This window comes from Hesperophylax consimilis, chromosome 1 (genome assembly GCF_061612785.1).
Source record: "Hesperophylax consimilis isolate HC1 chromosome 1, BYU_Hcon_1.0, whole genome shotgun sequence".
Taxonomy (NCBI): domain Eukaryota; kingdom Metazoa; phylum Arthropoda; class Insecta; order Trichoptera; family Limnephilidae; genus Hesperophylax; species Hesperophylax consimilis.
Window position 1 is genome coordinate 38,556,274 of NC_142836.1, and position 25,017 is coordinate 38,581,290.

The 25,017-nt window shown below is 33.6% G+C and overlaps 1 protein-coding gene across 3 annotated transcripts in view; it reads right to left on the bottom strand.

Moving 5' to 3' along the window:
• The window catches only part of LOC149426832 (four and a half LIM domains protein 2-like), a 108,168-nt gene that overhangs the window by 71,320 nt on the left and 11,831 nt on the right, over window positions 1–25,017 (bottom strand). The window contains exons 1-2 of one of the 3 annotated variants that reach the window (XM_089633516.1): window positions 13,222–13,743; window positions 7,677–7,820 (exon numbers count right to left, since the gene is read on the bottom strand). In XM_089633516.1, the coding sequence (XP_089489642.1) occupies window positions 7,677–7,817 (141 nt within the window). In that variant the 5' untranslated portion in view covers window positions 7,818–7,820; window positions 13,222–13,743. Of the gene's footprint in view, window positions 1–7,676; window positions 7,821–11,237; window positions 11,406–13,221; window positions 13,744–25,017 lie in introns of those variants that run through there. The other 2 variants (XM_089633523.1, XM_089633510.1) reach the window with 2 other exon arrangements.

The window sequence follows — 25,017 nt, forward strand, 5'->3', positions numbered from 1 at the left end:
CTTATTTTTTATCTTCAAAAGCAGTACGTATTTTGCGTGTATCCCAAAAACCTCACGAATAGTGAACCCTGGCATTATGAAATTGATTTTTTGTCTGGAATATTTAGGCCAACACAACTATTTTCAGCTTATAAAGTTCATTATATAGCTATTTACATTTGAAACATGAATTGAATTCTCACAAAATGAGACGAGCTTCTATAAATATAATTGTACCACGGGCGAAGCCGGGTAGTAACTCCACTATCTACTAATACTTAAAGTGACAAAAAAACTTAATATCTCTTCAAATTGGTGCATAGGTAGAAATAAACAAGATATTATATATTATATCGATATTATATATTATATATTATATCCTCCATCACAACACAAGCAACATTTTCGGCTTTCTGTCGTGGTAGTAGGAGATTTTCAAACATTGTTGGGTTATTCGTAACCTGGGAATGTTTGTCTTTCTTTTAAAAAAAAAAAAAATAAATAAATAAATAAATTTGATCTGCGATTGAATTAAGGAAAGCGTAAAAAAAGGATAAATCATAGAAATTACCTCAAAAACTTGCTTCTTTTAATAAATATAAATATTTGATATACGATCTTTGTATTTTTACATGGGCAGCATTTAGGACGTAAGTATCACTTATAATGCATATAATGATATATCTATTATTCGACAGCAGTAACCTCTCTCTCTCTCTCATAAACGACGCGTCCGACAGAAAGAGAGGTTACGAAGGCCCTCTCGGCGGCCGTTCCATATCACGGCCGTGATCAGCGCCGGCCGCCCGCCAGCCACGGAATGCAAATGAATTTAGATCTATGACACGAAAAAGAGAGATTGTCAGAGATAAAATTAGAATATGAAAGTAAGGAAGCATGTCACGTCACTCAAGTTCATAAATCACTCAAGCGAGTCCGGAAACATTAAAGTGCTGAAAATGTTTTTCAATTGTATAATATTATTATTTAGGTAGACTCAAAGCGTTACCGCCTAAATCCAGGTCCAGCTACTAGCAGCGCCTCTGGCGGTAATCTAGATGCACTAGGTCGAGTTTCGTAAATAACAACTATCAAAATTTGTATATAGGGATACCACTGATACCTCAAAAAGTTGTAAACACTTCCTTCTTTTTAATAAGCGGTGCATACAACAGAAAGAGTCATCAACTTACAGCGACGCTGGCTCTCAACGGCAGAACTTTATCATATAGTCCAGTGCAATTAGCGATTCGCTATCGTAATTATTCCGGTAGTCCCAATTTTTTTTATATGTTTTATAAAATTGACACTGCTGGTCACCGCCGCAAGAGAAACAATTGCATCATTAAGTTTTAAGTGTAGGTTTCCAAAGCTCTGGTTGATAACTTTAGACAGCAAATTTCCCTGCTAAGTGACTGCTATCCCCGATCGTGCCACTGCTAATAGATATAATCACGTTTGTTTTAGGAAATTGTTCATGGCAAGCCAACGAATCAATGAGAGTTTGAACGTCTTGATCATCCCTATTAATTCTTGAAGGCCTCATGTTGCTCTGACGTTCCTGATTCAATCGCACAGAATTTTTTTTGAAGTGAAACTTCTTTAGGCGCGTAATTCGGGGACGGAGTAAAACCGAGTCAGGATCGACACGAAAATGCGGGTACCCCCACCACCGCTCACCGTTCACTGTCCCTCTCTCACCATATGCGCTTGTTGAGGTGGGGGAGCCGCTCACGAACGTTCTCTCCCGACACGGGACAACAATCGATGCAGTTTTTGCACGATTCATTAAGGATTTAAGTGCTCATGTATATATCTCGCACTTTAGTTACCATAACCCAATTATCACGACATTAGGAAATGATATTCATGAAATTGACAATGAAAATGGCACATGATTGGTAAATTGTCATTGTAATTTCTTTGTAATTTTTAATTGTAATATTGTTATTTATGTAATATTGTATACTTGTGAATAAATTGAAAATTTTTGGAACTATACATTAATCGAACGTCATTCATCTATAAGAAAATATTAGAAAAAGCAAATCCATGCTTCGTCGTTGAATTATTTAACCTCTAATTTTCAAACTAACCTAAGAGAGAAAATAGAGATGATGAAATGAAAATAGAGAGAGAGGAATACTAGAAGTTTCACTTCTGTCTTGCGTAGGCTTGACACACCCACTTTTTTTTTTATAGTGAATACCTCACAAGAGTCCCAACTGCTCCCGTCTGGAGCCAGTGAGACTATGGCATCCCCAATTGGGGGATGTTGTGAGGCTGAAGGTAAGTGGGGAAGGGAAAGAGGAAGGTGGGGAAGTACCTGGCTATTCAGATCTAGTCACTAAACACGGCTAAAGCCATTTGGAGCAACGTTTCAATTCTGAATGGTGGTCTTACACCAGGGCGATACTGGTAGTATCTTCCACTCTGGAACATGCCGCAAATATACTATATATTATTTTATTTTAATTAATTAATTGTGAAATAACAAAAATTAATCGAATAAAATTTATTTGCGCACGCCGGGTTCGAACCCGCGACCTTCGGAATGGCAGTCCAATGCGTTACCACTGGACTATGCCGGCCGTCAGAATGACTCGATCAGAATGACTCGATACCCTCACAAATGTTATGCAGATAACCGAATTTGTATGTATGTATGTATTTAAAAATGCAAACAAAAATCTAATAACGTGATAGATTTTCTGTGCGTACCTACCTAGATTTGTTTATACTTTATATCAGTAAAAAAACTATATAAACATAAAAATTGCACATCTTTTTGGAAATTTTATGCTCTACATAATTGAAATCAATAAAATTTTCATGAAATTCCACTGGAAGCGAGGTATTTACGAAAAACCAAACCTAGTCGACTTTCTACCTCGGTACCTATTTGAGATAGAAGAAAATTAATTTTGCAAAAGTTGTAGGTAATTTTATGTTCTATTATACTTGTTAATCTATTTTAGCCGAAATTTGCATTGGAAATGTGATTTGGGAAAAAACTATATTTTGGCCGGTTTTTTCAAAATGGCGGCGCGAGAACCGGTGTGCCAAGGTCAGAAATACAGATTTTACATCAGGGGATCAGTTTATAAAACATATAAAAAAATTGGGACTGCCGGAATAATTACGATCGCGACCCCCTTTTTGGCGCTAATTGCACTGTCCTAATATACTCTTCTCTTTAAATCAATACAATAACATATCTTCTTCTTCTCTAAATAGTATAAAATAAAGTTGCTATCCGCGTCTGTCTGTTTTTGCGCTTAGTTCTTCTAAACTACGCAACGGACAGTAATAGAATGTTCACTATCATTTAGAGAATTTCTTTCGGAAGGTTTACATATACGATACATGCATATCGTATTTATAGAAAGTAGAGAAAGGTCGATGTTTTATTTTCTGTTTTAAATATATTTTCGTGCACTACATTGCTAACGCTGGTTAAAACTTATGAGATGAGATACATCAACACCAGAGATGTGCTTTATTTCAAATAAATCCATTTCAAATGGAAATGCAAAATGCAAAATGGGTATTTTCCATTTTGCATTTTAAATGCTTTTCTAAAAACCATTTTGCATTTTGCATTTTAAATGCTTTTCTCAATGCATTTTCCATTTTAAATGCTTTTTTGCATCATTTTTCCTACTATCCCCACTCATCATTTTTTCATAAGCCCAAAATATCAGTCGGTCCTCAACCTCGCTATGTGAGATAATTTAAATTTGTCAAGTTGCTCCCTGGTAGGAGCCCTGGCAATTGAGTGTTACCATTACAAGAAATACTGATTCAAATAGGTACTGAACATGGGGCCATGACGCTGTAATATTAAATGTTAGATAGCAGTTTATATGTTTTTACGTTGGCAACATTAGTGCCGCGCAAATTTTTCGTGGTTTCATAATCTGTAGTCGTGGTGTTTATGGATTTACCACCATGTAATATGTTTGTTTTACATTGATGTCCATTATTAAGCGACAAAATTGTTTAAATATTCTATAATTATTTTAATTGTTTGACCTGAGAAACCATTTTGCATTTTCAATGCATTTTGAAAATAGGTATTTTGCATTTTGCATTTGAAATGCTTTTCTAAAACCCATTTTGCATTTTCAAATGGAAAAGTTTTGACCCATTTCCATTTTGCATTTCAAATGGTTTTGGGTACCCATTTTGCACATCTCTGGATGAGATACATCAACACAATGTACTACGGAATTGTATATCAAAAAGGCCTACAGAAAAGTCCGCGACGGTATGTGTCTCTCTCCTAAGAATTTCATTACTATAAAATAAAGTCGCTATCCGCGTATGTCTGTTTGTGCGCTTAGTTTTTCTAAACCACCCAACTGATTTTGATAGGATTTTCACTATCATTTAGAGAATTTCTTCCTGAAGGTTAATATATACAGGGTGTCCGGAAACTCGTAGTACAAGCGGGAAACTGGTGAATCTACATCACATTTGGAGTCGATTTTGTAGTATATTTTTTTTTTATTTGAGCTTTCGTTATCGAGTAAATCGAGTTTGAAGTTGATTTTTTTTTTTTTTTTTTTTTTTTTTAATCAAATTCTTATAAATTATTACTGAAGATCAAAGTACCCAACTAATTAAAACTATTTGAAAGTAAAACAAATGAAGAAACTCGGATTTGAAGCATTATTTTGAAATCACCCTTCATTTAACCCGGTGTAATCATAAAATATTTCTGCTCTGCATGGTTAAAACATCTGTTATTCAACCCTAAACACCAGAAAAAACTTTAACCCTAAAATAGCCGAAAAATATTTTTTTTTGGTTTTTTTTTTTTTTTTTTGAAAATGCTCAAATTAAAAAACTTTATGTTTTTTTGGGTTCCCCATGTGGTGTAGATTCTCCAGTTCCCCGCTTGTACTACGAGTTTCCGGACACCGTGTATAATACATAAATACTATATTTATAGAAAGTAGAGAAAATTCGATGTTTATCGTAGAATTCAAAATCTCAAAACTGTACTCCAAAACATTCACAACCCCAAGCAACGCCGGGTAGACGTCAGCTAGTAATATATAAAAAAATTAGCCTGCGTATGTTTGTGCTCGCAAAACTAGAAAAGTAGTCGACCGATATCGCTGAAAATTTCAATGTTTCTTTTTATTAGAGCCAGGAGTGTTTGGCTGGGTTTCAATGCTAGAGGAATAATACTTTACGCAATACAGGGTGTCCGGAAACTCGTAGTAAAAGCGGGAAACTGGTGAATCTACATCACATTTGGAGTCGATTTTGTGGTATATTTTTTTTGATTTGAGCTTTCGTTATCGAGTAAATCGAGTTAGAGGTTGATTTTTTTTTAAATTTTTTTTTTAATCAAATTATTACTGAAGATCAAAGTACCCAACTAATTAAAACTATTTGAAAGTAAAACAAATGAAGAAACTCGAATTTGAAGCATTATTTTGAAATCACCCTTCATTTAATCCGGTGTAATCATAAAATATTTCTGCTCTGCAGGGTTAAAACATCTGTTTTGTTCAACCCTAAACACCAGAAAAAACTTTAACCCTAAAATAGCCGAAAAATATATATTTTTTTGTTTTTTTTTTTGTGAAAATGCTCAAATCAAAAAACTTTATGTTTATTTGGGTTCCCCATGTGGTGTAGATTCTCCAGTTTCCCGCTTGTACTACGAGTTTCCGGACACCGTGTATATCTGAACGACATACGGAGTCGGATTAAAGTCTATGAAAATATAGTTTCTCAACATTTTGGTATACGGTAGTGAATGGTGGTAGAAGTCGGAGACGCCCGAGAAAGACATTAGCAATAGCGAAGCATTGCGGGGTCCACTATTATATAAAAGTTCAAATTTTTGCAATTTTTAGAATTTTTTAAGATTGATTTAAACGTTACGTGCCAAAAATGTTGAAAGGTTCAATAAATTATAGGTATATTTGGAATTGCTTTGGTGAAATAACTGAAATACCACGATCGAGAGGCATTTTATTAAAACGTTTAGTAACCAGATCTGAAATTCCAGCTACTTATTTTATTAATAAAATATGATATACAAATTATAAAATAATTCTTAGTAATGTGAACCCACCAAGGCGCTGTCTATGTGAGTAATATAAACAAACTTAATATGAACAAAAAAAAGTAGTGTGTGATACGTTATGGGAAAAACTATTATCATTTTTAGAGTTTTTATTTTTATTTACCTAATTTAAAATATATATATATTTCAGAGTTCTTGTCTGAAACTACTCTTGAATCCTTCATGGCAAAAAGGCAAAAATATTAGTAATTTTAAAAGACCTAGAGATGTCATTTAGGATTACCATATCTCTTGTGATGGGCCAGAACGTCCGTTCTGCCTTATGCAATACTTAGCAAGTCGTGGTGTCGTCACCGGCGGTAGTTGTTCGGTACGAGCAATTAATAGAATTCCAAGAGGTATGGACTGTCAATAAAATACTTTATTATTTTAAATGCTGTATGGCTGTACATACAGTCTTACAACATTCCACGATTAGAGTTGGGCAGTTGTAGAGTTAGGAGAGCTATTTAAAAATACGAATGGAGGGAAGGCACAAGAACCTGAGTAATTAATTGAACACTCACCATTCAAGAAATTACGTTTAAAAAAGTTTGTCGGCCATCTTGGCTGTCGTCTATTTTGTCTGGGCCTCTATCTATACCAGCGGTGATACTCGAAATGCCGCCTGATGAACACTCATCGGATGTTCCACAAAAAGCAAAGAGGACAGCCCTGATCCACAAACGCCAGATATTTTGTCTCCTGTCGAGGTCTTGACTCGGTGCGCTTCGTTCTCTTTGCCAAATCTCTGTGTTATAAAAGCCTATTATTCACATCAGACCGTTCGTCAGACGTCACACGAGCATTTCTGCATACGCAAATTTAATGGATCTGTCAGGCAGACATGCATACGTAAATGCTCGTTGCTCGCCCAGACTTGCTCGTCTGTGAATACTAGACTTTTGATAGTTCGTAATCATACCTTGAATAACTGCACGTGCATGTGTCTATGCCTAGTTCATTATTAACAGCTGACAATATGGGTTCAGAGATAGTTGCTTATGATAGCTTTCACCAATCAAACTAAGCAACATAGCGGTATTGTTAAAATTTGGCTAAAACGTAGTCTGTATTTTTTCATAACATTGGATTGGTTTATGCATTCCAGGATGTAAAACAAAAAAACTTTTATTTTTTACTTCCACTTTTTTACGTCTTTTCGTGAAAAACGTTGGAAATATGGATATGCGTCATCACTCAGTCTTCAAACATCATATTTTTAGTATTGATTGGTGAAAGCGACCAGATTATCAAGAATGTTCATAGTTTCTTAAGGGGCCCTCTCTTTTGCTTTCCTTTTCGTAGTTCGAGATTGTAGAAACATCACTTTTGTGAAATATCACCTCAGGAGTGCTGATAGATGCGTTGTAAGTTGGATCCTCATATTTATCACAAACGACGCGTGTATATAATGTAAGGTAATCGTATTAAACTTACCGTGATAAGATAATAGGTAAGGTTAGGTTTGTTGTTTAAACTTTTTCTACCCCTTTCTACAACGTTTTGCTTTGTTACCGTAACAGACAGAGTGGTTACAACAATAATTTCATGACAAGCGATATAAAGTAAAGTCTATTGTATTATAATTCAATGTTAGCGCACTCACTTCATCACAGGCCGCGCACCTGGGCTTGAGCATCTCAGCATAGTGTCTCTCGCAGTAAGGCCGGTCCCCCAGAGCACAGTAGGCCAGGTCCGCCAGTAGGTCTCCGCAGGTTGTACAGGTGAAGCAGGAGGGATGGAACATTACCTGCAAATACCAAAAATTTCATTGTTATTGATGATTTTTTTCACAAATTTACACTCCTTACTTTGTGGAATAAAAGACTGACATAAACCAGTTTTAGTTGTCACTAGATTTGTTTTTGTTTAACTCCCTAACGTCCTTCTTGCACAGGGATACGCAAACGCAAGTATCCGATACTCGACGATTTAATTTTCTATAGGACACCGCCATAGATCTGCGTGGAGGTTCGTACACAGGGACACATTGCAGACATTTTGTAAACTCGTTGGCGACGCCAGTCTCCCATGACTAGCCGGGCGAGGTTGTTCCGACTCGCGTCGTCGAGATTTTAAACATGGCGTCACCTGTGTCATATATTTTGTAACATTGATTTAGATCAATGCCAGGAACAAAACAATCCACAAAGAATGTCAGGATATAAAAATGACAACTACAACAATATACTGTTAGTGAGGTTATGATAGTTTTGACGTTTTCAAAATTATTCAACAACGATTGGTGGTGACGCGGGTCTCGTGATTTCAGAAGCAACGTGTACCGACAAGTTGTTTGCTACGTGAGTACTCAACAGGAATATCGGATACTTATTGCGTATTCCTGTGAGAGAGCTTATCGTTCGAGAGTTTTTGCTGTCAGATTTCCGCTGTGTATAAGATTTGTAAGTTCTCATCGAAAGTGTTTTGTCTGTTTCTTGAGAACAATTTTCAGAAATGTTTTCATTATTTGTTCGTTACATAAAGCATAAGAACAACGATCTGTGTAATGACATTCGTTACATTAGCATAAGAACAACGTTCTGTACAGTGACATTTTTTTTAAATTCAAGGTTTCTCGATGAAATATGTGTTGTTTTTATTAAATCTGTGAATTGATAGTATGTACTTATATTAATTGAATATTTAATTAATTATATTATTGAAGAAGATAATATTAATAAAGCGAAACATGAAACAGAACAAGTCAAAGTAAAATAAAACGATAACGGTCACAACTAGGAATCGAACCTACGATCTCTTGTCTTACAGGCGTCTTAACCACTCGACCATTGGGACCTAGTTATTATAGGTCATATTTGTCGATCTCATATTTCAAATTCAGAATTAAAAATATAATCTTGCCTCTAGATTTTCCAATATTTTTGGCAGCTACCTTTTTAAACGATCACAAAGTTTCTAATGAAATTGGTTTGTAACCTAGATAGTGTCTCGGATAAACATATCCGATTTTTATTTACATGGGATCCCTAATTAAATTATTTTCAGTGACCACAAGTGGTCCCTTCTGTAATTTTTAACATAAAAAAAACCAAAATTGATTTCTGCTGCATTATATCAATAACCCCAATCGCAGCAAAAACGCTTTTCCTCGTGTGCTTCTTTGAATTTATAATTAATTTTTAAATATCACCGTTATGACTTATGACTGATGTGTTAAGTACCCCAAAATATAGATTAAGCCCCCGCATTCCCATTTTCTACCGATTTATAACAAGTTTCTCTACTTTTAAAGTTTTAATTTCCAAAAAAATATATGATAATTTTTTAAGATAATCTCTATATATATTTGTTATGCCGAAATGTTAATTATATGAAATTCCCTTAATAGAAAAAAAAATCGAAAATTAAGCTCCGAAAATTATTAAATATTACACGTTTCGTTCTATTATTTAGTATGTTATAGGCATGAAAAAATTCACAGTGTATCTTTAAATGCAACTAAAGCATTTGTCGAGAAATTTTTGCTCCATTTCAAAAGAGTCCTGTTTTATTTAATATTTTCACCATTTTCTCTTAATTGTTATCGTTTTTTTAATATTAGCGCGCTCCCTCTATAACATTCGAATTTACATATCTACCTTTCAAACCATCTTTGAACCCTTACTACGGGACCTTAAGAGGTGCATGCACATTCCGAACAATATAATGCATGATAATAAAGTCATCACGTAAAGGGCCCCATTCAAGTTATTTTCGGTTGTATTTCGCACACAATTTTTAAATTGTTTTTTTTTTTGCGTCTGTACAAGACAACAGCTATATAGGTACCATATCTTATCGTAAACGTAAAGATATCTTAGTATTTATATTTTCACAATTTTGTTGTAAAAAGGAAAAGTTGTTAGTTGTTATGAACATTCCCATGTATATTAGTTTTTGGAAGTCTCCAGTCGTGTTTATGTACCTACGGATATTTGCAATAACACTGACCACGCTTGCAGAATAATATCATTAAATCTACGAGTTACATTTAGTTCTTTTTCTCTTTGACGCATGACTGTTTTTACCGGACGATGACTTCACCTTCAAACGTCAAAACAGGATGGTGATGAAACAGACTCGCGTTCGCTTACACCAAAAATGGAATAAATAAATAAATTGTCCTTAAATCAACTAACCGCGACGCCACTTTATCGTAGGGGTTAGCAGATAAGATTTAACTCTGTTTTGGCACAAACTCTGCCTCATTCAAATGCATATATATATTGCACACTCCTCGGATTTACCGACTGATGATTTTTCCTTCACTTCTTCAATCCACTTGCACGACGTGTACACGGAGAAAAATGAGTATGACTGATTTATTAAAAAACTGTTAAAAACTTGATTGCAATCCATTTCAAATCATAAAGTATTAGTCCATTCAGAAAATATCGGAACACGTGTTCGTGCGCTTTTCCTGATATGATGACGAAATTGACAATATTAGAATTTTTCTGAACACTTGTTCCGACATCCTAATAACAAATTCGTGTTAGGAAACCTGTCAATTCATTCATTAAACGCCTGCAGTCCCGTTTTTAACAGGAATACGAATAATTTGATCAGATTTTTAATAAATTAGCAATATTTTATATCAGTAAGTTTTCTCCGTAAAGGTATTTCCATCTAATTTTTCTATATTTTTATTACATCGGATTTGTATTGTTTTGGATCTCCTCATTTGAAATACGATCGTTTATTCTCGTCCCTGATCTGTCAGTTCCATTGCCTCACTTGTAAACACAAAGGTTGGTATCAGAACTCCATTGTGGACTGACATAATATCGATCTTTTAACGCGCGGTACAGTGACCATTAACCATTAATTTATGTTGACGGATTTAATCATTTAACAAGAATCACAATGACAGAACTTTTTCAAAAGAGTTTGTTTATGGCTAAGCATAAATAAACCACTCACATTTTTTCTGCTCCTCTCCTACTCGATATTTTTACAGGTTAAGTTTCTACCTAGTGATAATTTCACTCCTTTTAAACTACAATTTGATGTATTTATGCTACTATTCGATTTTACCTATTGCAGCTTACATATCATCCAATTCGATATAAAATTGCGAAAATCACTTTATCGTATAATAATAAGTTATTTCATGTTGTATTCCATGTTATATTCCGACGATGTTGACAGTAATTTGGCTTACCTAGGGATCATTGACACGAACGTCAAATTCGGCTAAACCAAATCGATTAGTTATGCTTGTTATTGTTACTTAACCTCACTTTTCACTAAACATTTCCGTATAACAAAACACAATAAAAACTTGGTTTCTTCACTGTTCGGTTGCTTCCAATGTGCACTACATCGATAGAAACACAAAACTGAGACACATTTCCAGCTGTACCTTCAAAAACACACGCAAATCTCAGGTAATTGCGCTGAAGAGTACAGCGACATTTGTAATCGCATTTTAATTTATTACACGACGCGTTTCAATGTAAGAACTGAGAACACACACGTACGAGCTGTATTAGGCACAATTTTATGCTTTACATGAGTCATGTTAGCTTCTTCCGAAACAACTACAGGCATACCCTAAAATTCATGAACTTATAATAAAAAAACATTTTAAGTTCGTCACTAAACTTGATATGACATTCAATGAAATTTCCGAGCAATTGGACTAGTTTGTAGCTCACTCAAGGCACTACAAAACAATTACAAATCTAAGCGACCTAAGCCTTGATTGATATAACTTACCAAACCAAACTGGTATCTACATTGGGACGTATTATTTTATATCCTGGGCTGTGAAAGGTTTCTGATTTGTGGAATAAACATAAAAAAGAGAACATCAAGATGAGACCAAGAACATTAGATTTTTACATCTTTCTTACATCTGGTTGCGTGTTTGAAACTCGACGTTAATATTTTGAAAATAAATTTAACGGTTTTATTCACTACTTCATTACAAAATATGATTGTCAGTTGGATCCATAGAACAAAGAATAAAAAGATGTGAGTAGTGGTCGTGCTTCGTGATCCAAATATACGCCCAATTTGATCCTATATTTCCATACAAAACCTCTTTCACCATATTTACGTTATTCAAATGGGATGGCGATATATAATTTCAGGCAAGTGTAATACAGACAGACCGCGTGTTAAATGGTCTAGAACCAAAATGTACTAAGCCAGTGGCACATTTGTTTACTTTCAAACTTTTTTGCAAGGCACTTCTAGTTTTCTTGTTTATTCTATGGTCGCGACTATGTATCCCAGAGCGGAAGATACTATCGCAGTTAACGAAAAAGTAGAAAAAGTTAAGGACCATTCCTTATCCTTAAGTAGTACTGAAATCGCCTTTCAGATGAGGGCCAATCATTCAGAATCGATCGTTGATATCATTTTTATAAATGGCTTTAGCTTTGTTTAGTCACCATAAATCAAATACTTGCAAACCATCCCCTTCCTTCTGTCTCCCTTTCCTTGCAACCTTTAAACCTTTTTAGTAACCTATCTGATCACTGAGTTTAAAAAAAATTTGTTTCTTGTATTTTTATTTCATATACAAATTCATTTTTTATCCATCGTAAATTTATTTTTATTATTTATTTCTCAAATGCTCAAAATTATTCCTTATGTGAAAGTACACCACCGAAATAATTAAAAAATCAATCCTCATAATATTCCCTAAATGGATGATTTGGATGGACTGATTCGGTGCAGTTGAAACTCTTGTGTGGAATAACAGCGTTTTATGAGTACTATGTAACAACAAGTTTGATATTGTTTATAAATAAGAAAGTATGAATAAATAATTAATGTCCTGGTTTGTGCAAATAATGCCTGACCTTTGGGTGTATGAGATCACCCTACACCACCTAATGACTTCTCCGGGAATTGAATGATTCACCCCAACTGGCGACGGGTTGCAAGCAAAACTTCGTCGAAAAATGCTGAATATTTGATTCGTACAAATTGCGAACGGATTTGTAAGAAGACACTTTTTATAATCAATTGTGACTTCTAACAAAACTTTTAAACTTCTAAAAGATAACACACCACAAAATTTATTCTCTGCAATTACCCTATAACATTTTAACAGTACCTACCTACACAATCTTGACTTCTTATTGTGTTAGGTAGACACATAAATAAAATTAAAATATATTGTATATACGAACCCATCATCCTTTACTTTGAATTATTGTGACCTTCTATGGCAATGTTATTGTTTTGACACTGGTTGTGATGACCTCTATGACCTCCATAACAGTCCAAACACAATCAACGTCACTTATTTCACACAAACTGCACTTTTACCATCTTATTTTTTTCACGAATGACACACAAAGTGAATTTGTGAATGACTCACAAAGGATAATTATTGATATATTTTTCTTATAAATAGTGAATAATAATGTACACTGCACTGGTCCGCTTGATGTATGATAAAGATTAAGTTACAACAGTAGCGTCTGTAGCACTATCGAAGTCACTTATTTAACACGAACTGCACTTACTAATGTATGCATACCTAGTTATTCTCAAAATGACTCACAGGAAATGAGAATTTTAGAGAATAGATCTTGGTGTGTTTTCCTTATAAGTGTTGAAGAATTCGTTGCGCGCCGGCCGGCCTGAAGTACAGACTACTCGTACAGTGTGTGATGGTGAACGGTGACAGTGTTTGTTGGTCGCTGTTAGCTGTTCGCCTTGCGACCATCACATGCGGCATGCCAGAGTGGCGGAATGGCGGAGTGGCTGACTGTCGGACATATAACAATCTATGTGTTTATCTTGATAATGGCACAGGGGAGAATTAGCCCCACGCTACTGGTCGCCCGCTAAAGGCCGCGCGGGCCCGGTGAATTATCTGTAGACGGAGCTCTGGACATGCATAGTGCAGAGTGCCCACTCAAGTCTGTAGTAAACTTATGAAGATGATGATGCCTATTCTAAATTCTAACCAAAATTCCTTCATCTACACGACTATGTTGCAGCTTCCAGCAGAGTCATTGACTCATGGTTCGTGACCAAGATGTTTTCTTACGGTGACCGGATAACTGATCAAAATGACAAACACACATTTAAAATGTGATACCAAAGTAATGAAATAAAAACTAGGTTAGGTTAGGTTAAGAATTACATCAAATATTACGATTTATAATTAAGTAAGGAGGTATTTAAGTATCTACTAACAAATCTTTTGATTTCAAAGATAATTTCGATTTACTAAATAAGATAAAATTAGAAACATACTTTTTTGGACGCAAGGTCTGCTGTTCGCAGAACTACTAATGAACTATTTATTGGTTATAATAATAATTAATTAAAAATTTTACTAATTGATAATAATCCATTATATTGGTTAAATTAAATATGTCTAATATTTTGCAGTTATTTAAGGCTCCGTAGTAAGCGTTCAAAGTGATTTGAAAGGGACATTTATGTAATACGAATGTTAGAGGGGGCGCGCTAATTTTAAACAGCAATAAATACTAAGCGAAAATATTTAATAAAACACCACTCATTTGATTACAGCAAAAATCTCTCAAATGTCAAATGCTTAAGTTGCATTGAAACATACACTGCGATTTTTTTCATACCAACTGAACAAAATGTGGTTTTAATAATTTTCGGAGCATGTTTTGCGATAATTACCGTTCTGGCTCTACAAATGTATAGATATTATCTTCAAAAACAACTTATATTTTTTTAGGAACTGAAAACTTAAAGCGTTCAAGAGAAATCTATAAAAATAATAATATAAATGTCCGTTTGTTCAAAATCTTAAGCCTTCAAGGCTTAGATTAAAACGAATGAGAAGTAATTAAATATGCTACATATAAAATTTTCCAACGAGCATCGTATTATCTGTGTTTCTGAATTCCAGAATTATAATATCGTGTGGATTCCACAATCTACCTCTGATCTGCGATGTATGTAGTGTATCTATTTACTTACTGAAGAATCATATTGTTATGATATATGTATGTCACAAGTGATAAAATTGACTGTGATGATTATGCGACATAAAACCACAATTACGTCACCTCATTTACTTTTACTCCCACACATTGACATTAATTGACATCCTCCGTAGAGTCATGTTTGGCTGAGTGCTAATCTTTCAGTCGGGAAGCTGGGTTCGACTCCAGCCACAGCATGGGCTCCATACATGGGTACTTCCACAGCCTTGGTGTTGTGATATTGGTATTTAACAAGTATTATAATACATTGTACTAATATATAAAATTGTGTTAATATATTAATATTGTATTAATATATAAGTATTATAATATCTTTGGTATTTAATATGATGGGACTCGATGGACCTTAGAAAATTGTTCTAAATTTTCTCAGGTTTTGAAAGATCTAAACTTAATGAAATTGCCGTTATGAAATCATTTCAGTAAATGTTAGTGGTTAGGTTAGGTTAGGTTAAACTAATGGTTTTGTGAACAGTAGATGTCGCGTAATGTTGATTACTCCGTTTTGACACAGTTGCAAAGCTCATGCGCTCTGGCGTAATAACAAGGTACTATCGAACACGGCTACCACCTTGTCAGGATTAACCGGACACGAAACACATAAATTTACAGACAAATTCCTCAAATTTTTCTCATTGATAAGTTCCAAAACTTTTGAAGAAAATGGCTTTGCGATCTGAAAAAAAAAATGCTTTGTCGACGATCGACATATTTGTATGCTTCATATAACAGGATGAATAATTATTTAGACTATGATACGATATTTATTAAATCCCTTTTGGTGAAAAAAAACATTTGGATTCTGAATAACGAAGAATGATTTTAGAGTTGGCAAGGAAGTAAAAATTATATTTTTAATTCGTACAAGGAAAGGACGTGCTTGAACGTTCTTGTGGTTCCATCTTTTTTTTTGTTCTCACCTTATTTGCACAGTAGTCAATAAGTATTTAATTTAAAAAATTGTTTATGGAATTATACAGTCCTAGATTTCCTGTGCCTAATCACTTTCAACATACCAACCAGAACTACTCGATCGAAAATTATTTTAAATTGCAACAACAATATCGGGACTGAGACACTTAGATACTCGCGTGTACTTAGCATGCAGTTGGAAATACTTTCAAGGTTAGATTTACTGCACGGAATAATAGTTACAAGAAGGCTACAATATGTTATTACTATATTACCTCTTATACCTCTATAATCTATATTATTATTTTAATGACTGAATAGTTAAGGATTGTTGTAAGCGGAAGTGGCGCCCTCTCTTATTTTCAAAATGAACCGTTGAAGTTTTCAAACCGCGGCAGTGTGTTTTTTCTGCCAGTAATAATAAATAAAGTTAGCATAATACTAATCTTCTAAACAAGTTTATATAATTTTAATAGCAAATTTTACTTCATGATTACTGTTCCACTAAATTATTATTTACTAGCTGATGTGTACTCGGCGTATACTGACATACACCATCGCGAATTTTTCTATAAGCCTTTGTAAGATATAAAATTCCGTAGTACATTATTTTGATGTATCTCATAAGGTTTAGCTAGCGTTAGCAATTTAGTGCCCGAAAAAATATTTTTACGACTTGATTATAAAACATTGACTTTTCTCTACTTTCTACAAATATAATAAGCATGTATCATATATGTAAACCTTCCGAAAGAAGGTTTTCTAAATGATAGTAAAAACCCTGTCAAAATCTGTGGCGGAGTTTAGAAGAATTAAGCGCACAAACAGGCAGACGCAGATAGCGACTTTATTACTACTATTTAGAGATATCACATGTTTTTTAAAAGCTCTTCTGGGCGCATAGTATAAATAAATAAATATATATAATATGGATTATCCAACACTAAAATACTTCGTGCAAAACGTCAATCAATCTTTCCCATTTTATCATTCTAAACTTTCCACAATCAACTGATACCGTCAATAGATTCACAGTCCAAGCTGGCACACCCAGTTTAATCCGAGGAAACGACATTATTCGCTTGGAACCCAATTCCATACAGTGTTCCCTGTGAGTTGTAGCTCGCGATAAAACTCGAACAACGACGTATCTATAAATACGAAGATAGATGGAGTTCGACCCTGCCCAGTGTCCAGTACCCACCTGATCAAGATCATGTCTTGTTGTTTGTAGCAATATCGTCAACCTGACTGGAATTTAATCTTGTTGTTGTGCTGCAAATAATTTGCATATTCAACGACCTTTGGCAGACGCGGAATGGGCGCGTGATTCTACACGTTTTACTGGTTACTGGTGGTGGGAATAGCTTTTGGTTTGATTTTAAATAAGTTTTTTTTGTGGTACCACACAAGTGTTTCAACGGCAAGGTGAAATCATGACAACCCTTTTTGGATAGTATTGTGATTATATATCATTTCTCTAAGGTTGTCATTGGGACGAAAATCGACTCTTTAGACCTCATTACTAATCAAATATAGGGTTTTCCAATAAGAGGTGTTATTTTAAATAGCCCGCTATTTCGGTAGATGTTACTTTTGAAGCTGTGATTTTTAATTTATATACATAATAAAATAAAAGAAGTGATAAGAAAGTGATAAGTGATAAGAAATGATGTGTAGTTTGTGGCAAGTGTGTGTTTATGTATATAAAATAAATAAATATTTAATTTATATACATAATAAAATAACACCTCTTATTGGAAAACCCTATAGTTTAATTTCCCTAACAAAAATCTCAGTAGATTAAATAGGTACAATATTATAAATTGAAGTTGATATCTGTGGTACGACCTATAATGAAGGCATGTATTTTGGTACACTTTTCTAGGTATACATGTATGCTCCTTATTCCTTAATAAAGACATAGGTTATATAAAGATAGAACCTGCAGACAAGCAGCGATGTGGCAACTTTGTAGAACCCTGGATCACATTTGTTTTTTTTCAAAATATGTATTTTCCATGTCTTATATTATCTTATTATCTTTATCAGAAATTTCTAACGTTTTGTTTCGCTAACCTGAAATATAATCTGTAACTTACTTTTTATGTTGATTTTGTTTCTTTACTTTACTTTTTCCTTTAATCATATTTCTTGTTATTTATTCTTTGTAGGTATTGTACAAGTTGATACATTATTCCTATATTATTTTTCATGTTCTATTGTTTGAAACATGTATTGTCAATATGAATAATGAATTGGATATCCCATTCATGTAGCTGGGAATATTAATATTATCGTGTAAATTTATTAATATAATTAAAACTTGTTCTGTGTAAAATCTCTATAATAAGGGCCTAAATAAACATAAAGTAGATTTAGTAGTAAAGTCTTTTCAACCAAATTTTGTTTCCGAAAAGGAAATCCCCATTAGGACTATAGGTAATATCATACATCAAAATATATACTAAGGGCGTTACTAATAAACGTGTTTTAAATTGTTCACAAGTGATTAATGGGACCCTTCTCAATCAAAAGTAATTAAAGATCGCAATAATATAGTTAGAAGTGCATTCAAAAAATTATTTGATAACCGTGACCCTAAATTAAACAGTTGATTTCCCTGACAGTTGTTCCTTCGGACAGTTGGTCCCTCAGACACTTGATTCCCCAAAGGATTATATCTGTTCTACTTCATCGCTGATGCCGTAAGGGACGTAAGACGACGTCTGGGAGGAAGTACAACAGAGATAATCCTTTGGGGATCAAGTGTCCGAGGGATGAACTGGAAGTGGGATCAACTCTCTGGAGGATCAACTGTCGGGGGTCAAGCATCATGGAAACGTTTTTTTCTTCTCCTGTATTGCACGGAAACCTGGAACTAAGATGAGCATTATCACGATAGATATTCCTTTGTGCGTTCTCAAAATGCAATGTGCCACTGATCTGCAGTCCATTGAAAACGAACTATTAAAAGAAAATAAACCATAAATAGAAAAATAGAAAAGTGAAAAATCAAAACGTATTTTTCCTTAATTTTTTAAAATTAATATTCAGAAGTGCGCCTCATCCTAGTACGCATTCAAAGAGAAGAAGAAGATGGTATGAAAGGGAGATATGTAACTAGTGTTAATAGAGGGAGATCGCCAATGTGGTTTGTAAAAAGATTCAATAAAACACGACCCGTTTAAATTTCTAAAATGTATCAACTAATGCCAAGTTGCATTTAAAGATAAACTGTGAATTTGTTCATACCTATATCATGTTAAATAGCTCAAAAGGAGGGTTTTCGCGACCAGCTCACAACGCCAATGGGTTGTGTGCGACCCGGATCATGTAAAATGACAAATTGACTCAGCTCTAATTCAATCAAAATCGAAATTAACATTTATTTATTTATTTATTTATTTCACGCCTATTAAGGCTTTTACATACATATATATAAAAAATATTTACGAAATTATACATGAAAATAGTGCAGGAAACGACTATTAAAACAATTGCAGAAAAATAAATATAAAGTCAAAATATCACTCAACTTGATTTGATCTACACAGAATGCAGGCACAACATATAAAAAATCCAAAATATTTTTTTCTATTTCAGTTGACAAAATTATTATATGTTAGTCAAATCAAATTAAATACCTTTATTCAAATATTCCACTACTCGATGAAAAAAAAAACTTCAATAGGGTATGCTTATATATTGAAATTGATGTACTAAATATATCAACAACATCTGAGTATTTGTTTCCTAGCTGTTGAATCCGTCGCATAGGAGTATGATATTGGGACGTTGACATAGAATTGCTACAATAATATGGTAGGTACTGTCTTGAAACCGACCTGCTTGGAGTATGAAAAGAGATTACATATAATAAATCAGGGGTATCAAACATTGAATTAATGATTTTATACAAACAGGTTAAATCGGAAATAATTCTGCGATCAGATAATTTTATTAAATTTAATGAACAAAGTAAGTTATCGTAATTTAGGTTTTCTCTAGGAATGCCCATTTTGAAATTTACATATCTTAAAAATTTATTTTGGATTCTTTCAATCGCATGTGAATGAACCTCATAATTTGGGGACCAAACCGTGGAATTGTATTCTACATGACTCCTTACTAGTGACATATATAATGTTTTTACAGTATTTACATTATTGAAATCACTAGATACCCTTAAAATAAATCCCAACATTTTCAAAGCTTTATTGGTTATTATTTCAATATGCTTGATAAAGTTAAGTTTCGTGTCAAACCAAATACCTAAGTCATTAATTTCCGAGACAGATACTAACGACATGTTGTTAATGGAATAATCAAAAAATATTGGATACTTTATTCGATGAAACCTCATAATTTGACATTTGCTTATGTTTAGTTTCAAGCGGTTATCACGACACCATATAATTAATCTTGACAAGTTATTTGACAATATATGGCAATCGTTAATGTTTCTGATTGCTTTGAATAATTTCAGGTCGTCTGCAAACATTAACACTTGAACATCATTGAAAATATACAATACATCATTGACAAATAATAAAAACAGGATTGGTCCTAAGTGTGATCCCTGGGGAACACCACTCGTAGCAGTGAATTTGTATGAAAATGTGCCATCAATTTTAACAGCCAGTAATCTGTCGGTCAAGTAACTATTAAACCACTTATATAGTGAACCACCTATACCGAATTTATGGAGTTTATTCAGCAATAACTCATGATTGACTTTATCGAACGCCTTGCTAAAATCGGTATAAATAGAGTCAACTTGACATTTACTAGACATGGAATCAGATATATAGTTTTGATAGGTTAACAAGTTAGTAAGGGTAGATTTTCCAGTAGAGAAACCATGTTGCTTAGGAGAAATGACGTGGTTTAATCGGAAAATAACTTTTTTAAGAAGAATTTTTTCAAAAACTTTAGGAATTGTTGATAAAAGGCACACCGGTCTGTAATTAATCACCTCGTGTTTATCGCCTTTTTTAAAAATAGGCGTAAGAAAGCTGAATTTCCATTTAGTAGGAAAACATCCTGTTCGTAAAGACTGATTAAACAGCAAATATAAAGGATACGCCAGATTGGTAGCACAATTATTCAAAAATACAGGAGGTATTTTATCTGGTCCACCACTTTTGCTTTGATCTAGTAATTTTAGTTCAGTCAATATATCATTATATTCTATGTGGATAAAAGATAAATTAAGATTATGATCAGTAGTAAAATTTGATACTGTACTAGCAGAAACTGGTGTCTCACATTCATAAACGCTTTTAAAAAAATCAGCAAAAAGGTCAGCGATACTTTTAGTGTCTTTGGCCTTTTTACCTGCATATTCCAAGTTGGCGGGTATACCAAAGTTGTTATTTTTCATTGATTTTGCATAGTTCCAAAAATACTTTACATTATGATTTATTGAAGTTTCAACATTATTAATAAAAGAATTGTAGCACATTTTTGATAAGATTTTACAATCTTTTCTAACGTTTTTAAATTCAATATAATTTGATAAAGACCTGTCTTCTTTATATTTCTTATGTAAAACTTTTTTAAGGGCAGTTAATTGAACAAGTTCTTTGTTGAACCATCTCGGATATTTTGATTCTTTAAAATGAATGAGTGGGATGAGATCTGTAATAATTTTATCCAGCAAGTAATAAAAAGATTCAATATTTTGATTAATATCGCCTTCCTTAAGAAATGACCAATCTTCCTTGTGGAGACGATCATTTATGTCCCGATAATTCGCATTTTTAAAGTTATACGTAGGAATTGAATTATTTTGATTGCCTTCTTTAGTACAAGAGATAAGTATTGCTAGTGGGGGATGGTGGTTGTCTATCGGAAGAATAGACTCTAATGATTCATTTATAATAACGTTGCTTTCATTTGACAAAACTAGATCTAGAACACGATTATTAATATTACGTACATGGTTATATTGGGTTAAATTAAAAAGTAAAGACATATCTAGAATGACTCGTTCGCAGGCGGTTGCTGGTATTGAATTAAAATTACTGTCTAAAACGTTGAAATTGCAATTAGGTAAATTATAATCACCGCAAATAATTATTTGATGATTTGGATATTTTGTTTTTACTAACTCAACATCTTCACAGTGTTTTTTATAGATTGATATGTTGGCATTAGGAGGAATATAAACAGTTCCAATAATAGTTTTCTTGAAATCACCACTTAACAATACGAACAATTGTTCCACATCAGTATTTTTGATTTTGAGTGCTTTCGAAGTAATATTTTTGCGGACCGCTATCAGGACACCACCTCCTCTTGTATAGATCCGTTTTAAAAAAAGTCAAAATTTCAGTAAGAGAAAGCCTTATATACGAGGAAGTATCGCACATTGACCGCGTTGGAAATATTTTGAAATACTGAGACGGAGGGTTATTTCACAGAAATTGAACGATTCATCAAATTTTAAATTTGATTTTCAAGTTCTGTAAAAGCTCTATTCAAGTCCTGTTATTACATCGGTTTTGTGAAACTACTGGCTAATAATTATATAATATAATAACAGTACGTCAATAGAACCCTCACAGAATTTAAAAATAATTTGAAATTTGATGAAATGTTCAAATTCTGTCAAATAAATTTATTCGATTCTGTAACATCGCATATTAACGAATCAAACGAAAATAATACCATTTTTACTTAATCAGCCAACGATTTACGCATTAAGTATTATAATAATATTATTCTATTCTCTGATGTGTGCTGCAAATAATTGATGTTAGCGAGATTTGATTTTTACCAACAACATAACAAAACGAACACCCATGCAATCAATTCATTGTTGTCATGAAGCAGGAAAATGTGAAGGTGGGTGTTTAACGCGGATTGAACCCGTGACATCCGGGTCAGAAGTACATTAATACAGGGTGTGAGGTGTGACCCTAGCAAAGATATGTTTGAGGGGTTGATTAGATGGTGACACGACAGTTCATCCCCCGACAGTTGGCCCTATCCTTTAGATCAGTGGTCCCAAACCCAGTGGACACCAAAGGCGGTATGGCCTTCCCAACCACAAAGACCCATTTGCCATTTCCGACATCCTATCTGTGTTAAGCAGGCTTTTCTGCAGCAAGCAAACAAACCAACGGAATAAACTGAACATAAGCAACACACTTCGGGTGTCATTATCTCCCATATGGAACCATGCACACACGCAATATGGGCATGCTGAGTCTGTTCTACACTATTTTAATACAGCGTGCTCTAAGGAACTAGCAGCATTAATCCTCGACGTACACGAGCGGAACACCCATTATAAATATATCATCAAAGTTACGAGTATGTATATTCGGAAAAGAACATTTTCAACAGATGAGTTATACAAAGAATTTAAACTATTCTGTCTCCGTAAACAATTTATTTTGCAAACTGTGAAATATATCTTTAAAAACAAAAATAAATTCGAAATACATGAAAACAGAATCAATATTAGAAATAATAATGAATTTTATACTCTCAAAACGAACACAAACACAAAAAAATGCAAACACACTGCCGTTTCATTGGACCTCTTACTTTCAATCTTTTACCGAAAAATATTCAAGTGATTACTAAACTTCCTCAATATTAAAAGAGTTAAAATGATGGCTTTTCGATACAGCAGAGCAGTTGAAACTTTTTGTATTTTATTTGTATCACTTTATGTTTCTCATAAACTATTCACCATATATTACACTAAACACTTATAACTTTATTATTTTTCGGAATAACTTATTGAGTAAAACCTCAAATTATAATATTTAAATATTGAAGACAATATTAGTGATTCTTAAACGCAAATCTGAAACAGAAAAATCAGAATTTTCTGATTTTTCTGTTTCAGATTTGCGTTTAAGAATCACTAATATTGTCTTCAATATTTAAAACTTATAACTTTACTATGCACTATTGTAAACACTTTTTATACAAACCGCTTAGACAAATTGTAATCTTGATTTTGTTTTATATGCCCACAGTTTGTTTCTTTCTAGGTACAATAATATAACGAATTTAACTATATTACCCACGCACAGGCTGCACCTTAGTGGGTTCCCATTATTAATTTTTATAATATTGTATGTAATTAATGTAAAAATTGGAAAAATAAAGGTATTAAAAAAAAACATATACATAAATCCCTTCCTATAACTCCTAACTTAACCCGCCTCTAGCTGCTTAACCGGGTGGCGACATAGCTCCTTTGCTTTAACACTGTATAGACAGGGGTGCTCTTGTGAGGTGTCACATAAAACAAATTATTTTGCGTGCGGTGCAATTTTTTTCAATACATTTTTTTTTGCGTTGGTATATGGAAAATACAGGTCATCCAGTTTGACTCCCACGTTCACGTCATTTTTCGTCCACGTTTTCCAATTTCGGCAAAATTAGACAAAAGATTTTTTAACCAAAATGACAATATGACATTATACCAACTAAAATGACCTGTTAAGCTCACACAACACTGTCATTTCCTTCGTGTAATGCAAAAGGACCACATGTGCTGAAATCGCAATTTTGAGTTAAAAATGCAGAAATATCTGTGAATTTACCAACATTGTTATGTAAGAAGACCATGTCTATTTCACCGATATTGATAGATATGTTTCTTTGCAATTATAAAAATTTTTATGTATTTTTAATGTAAAATATATTTTTGTCAAAAATAATAACCTCTTAATTGCAAAAAAACATATCTTAATTGTGCACTTGTTTTTTTTTTGACTAATATTTAAAAATACGTCAAATAATCTTCAGACACTCAAAACATGAGAGATCCCGATATGTTTCTTTTTCATTAAACATGGGCTATATGTAGGTAATTACCATGGAAACATCAATGCTGATTTTGAGCGCAAACATGGACCCTCACGAAGAAAGTTGTGACATAAAAGGTCATTGTCATCACCTTACACAGAGAACCATGGAAGGCGCGTCGCTCGCTCGTCTATCGCTTTTGGAGATGGAAAGATTAATGAGTGGATTGGAAGACAAAAGTAGACATGACGTCTTAATCTCCACTCTCTAGCCCTATGCTGGACAACCAGTACAACT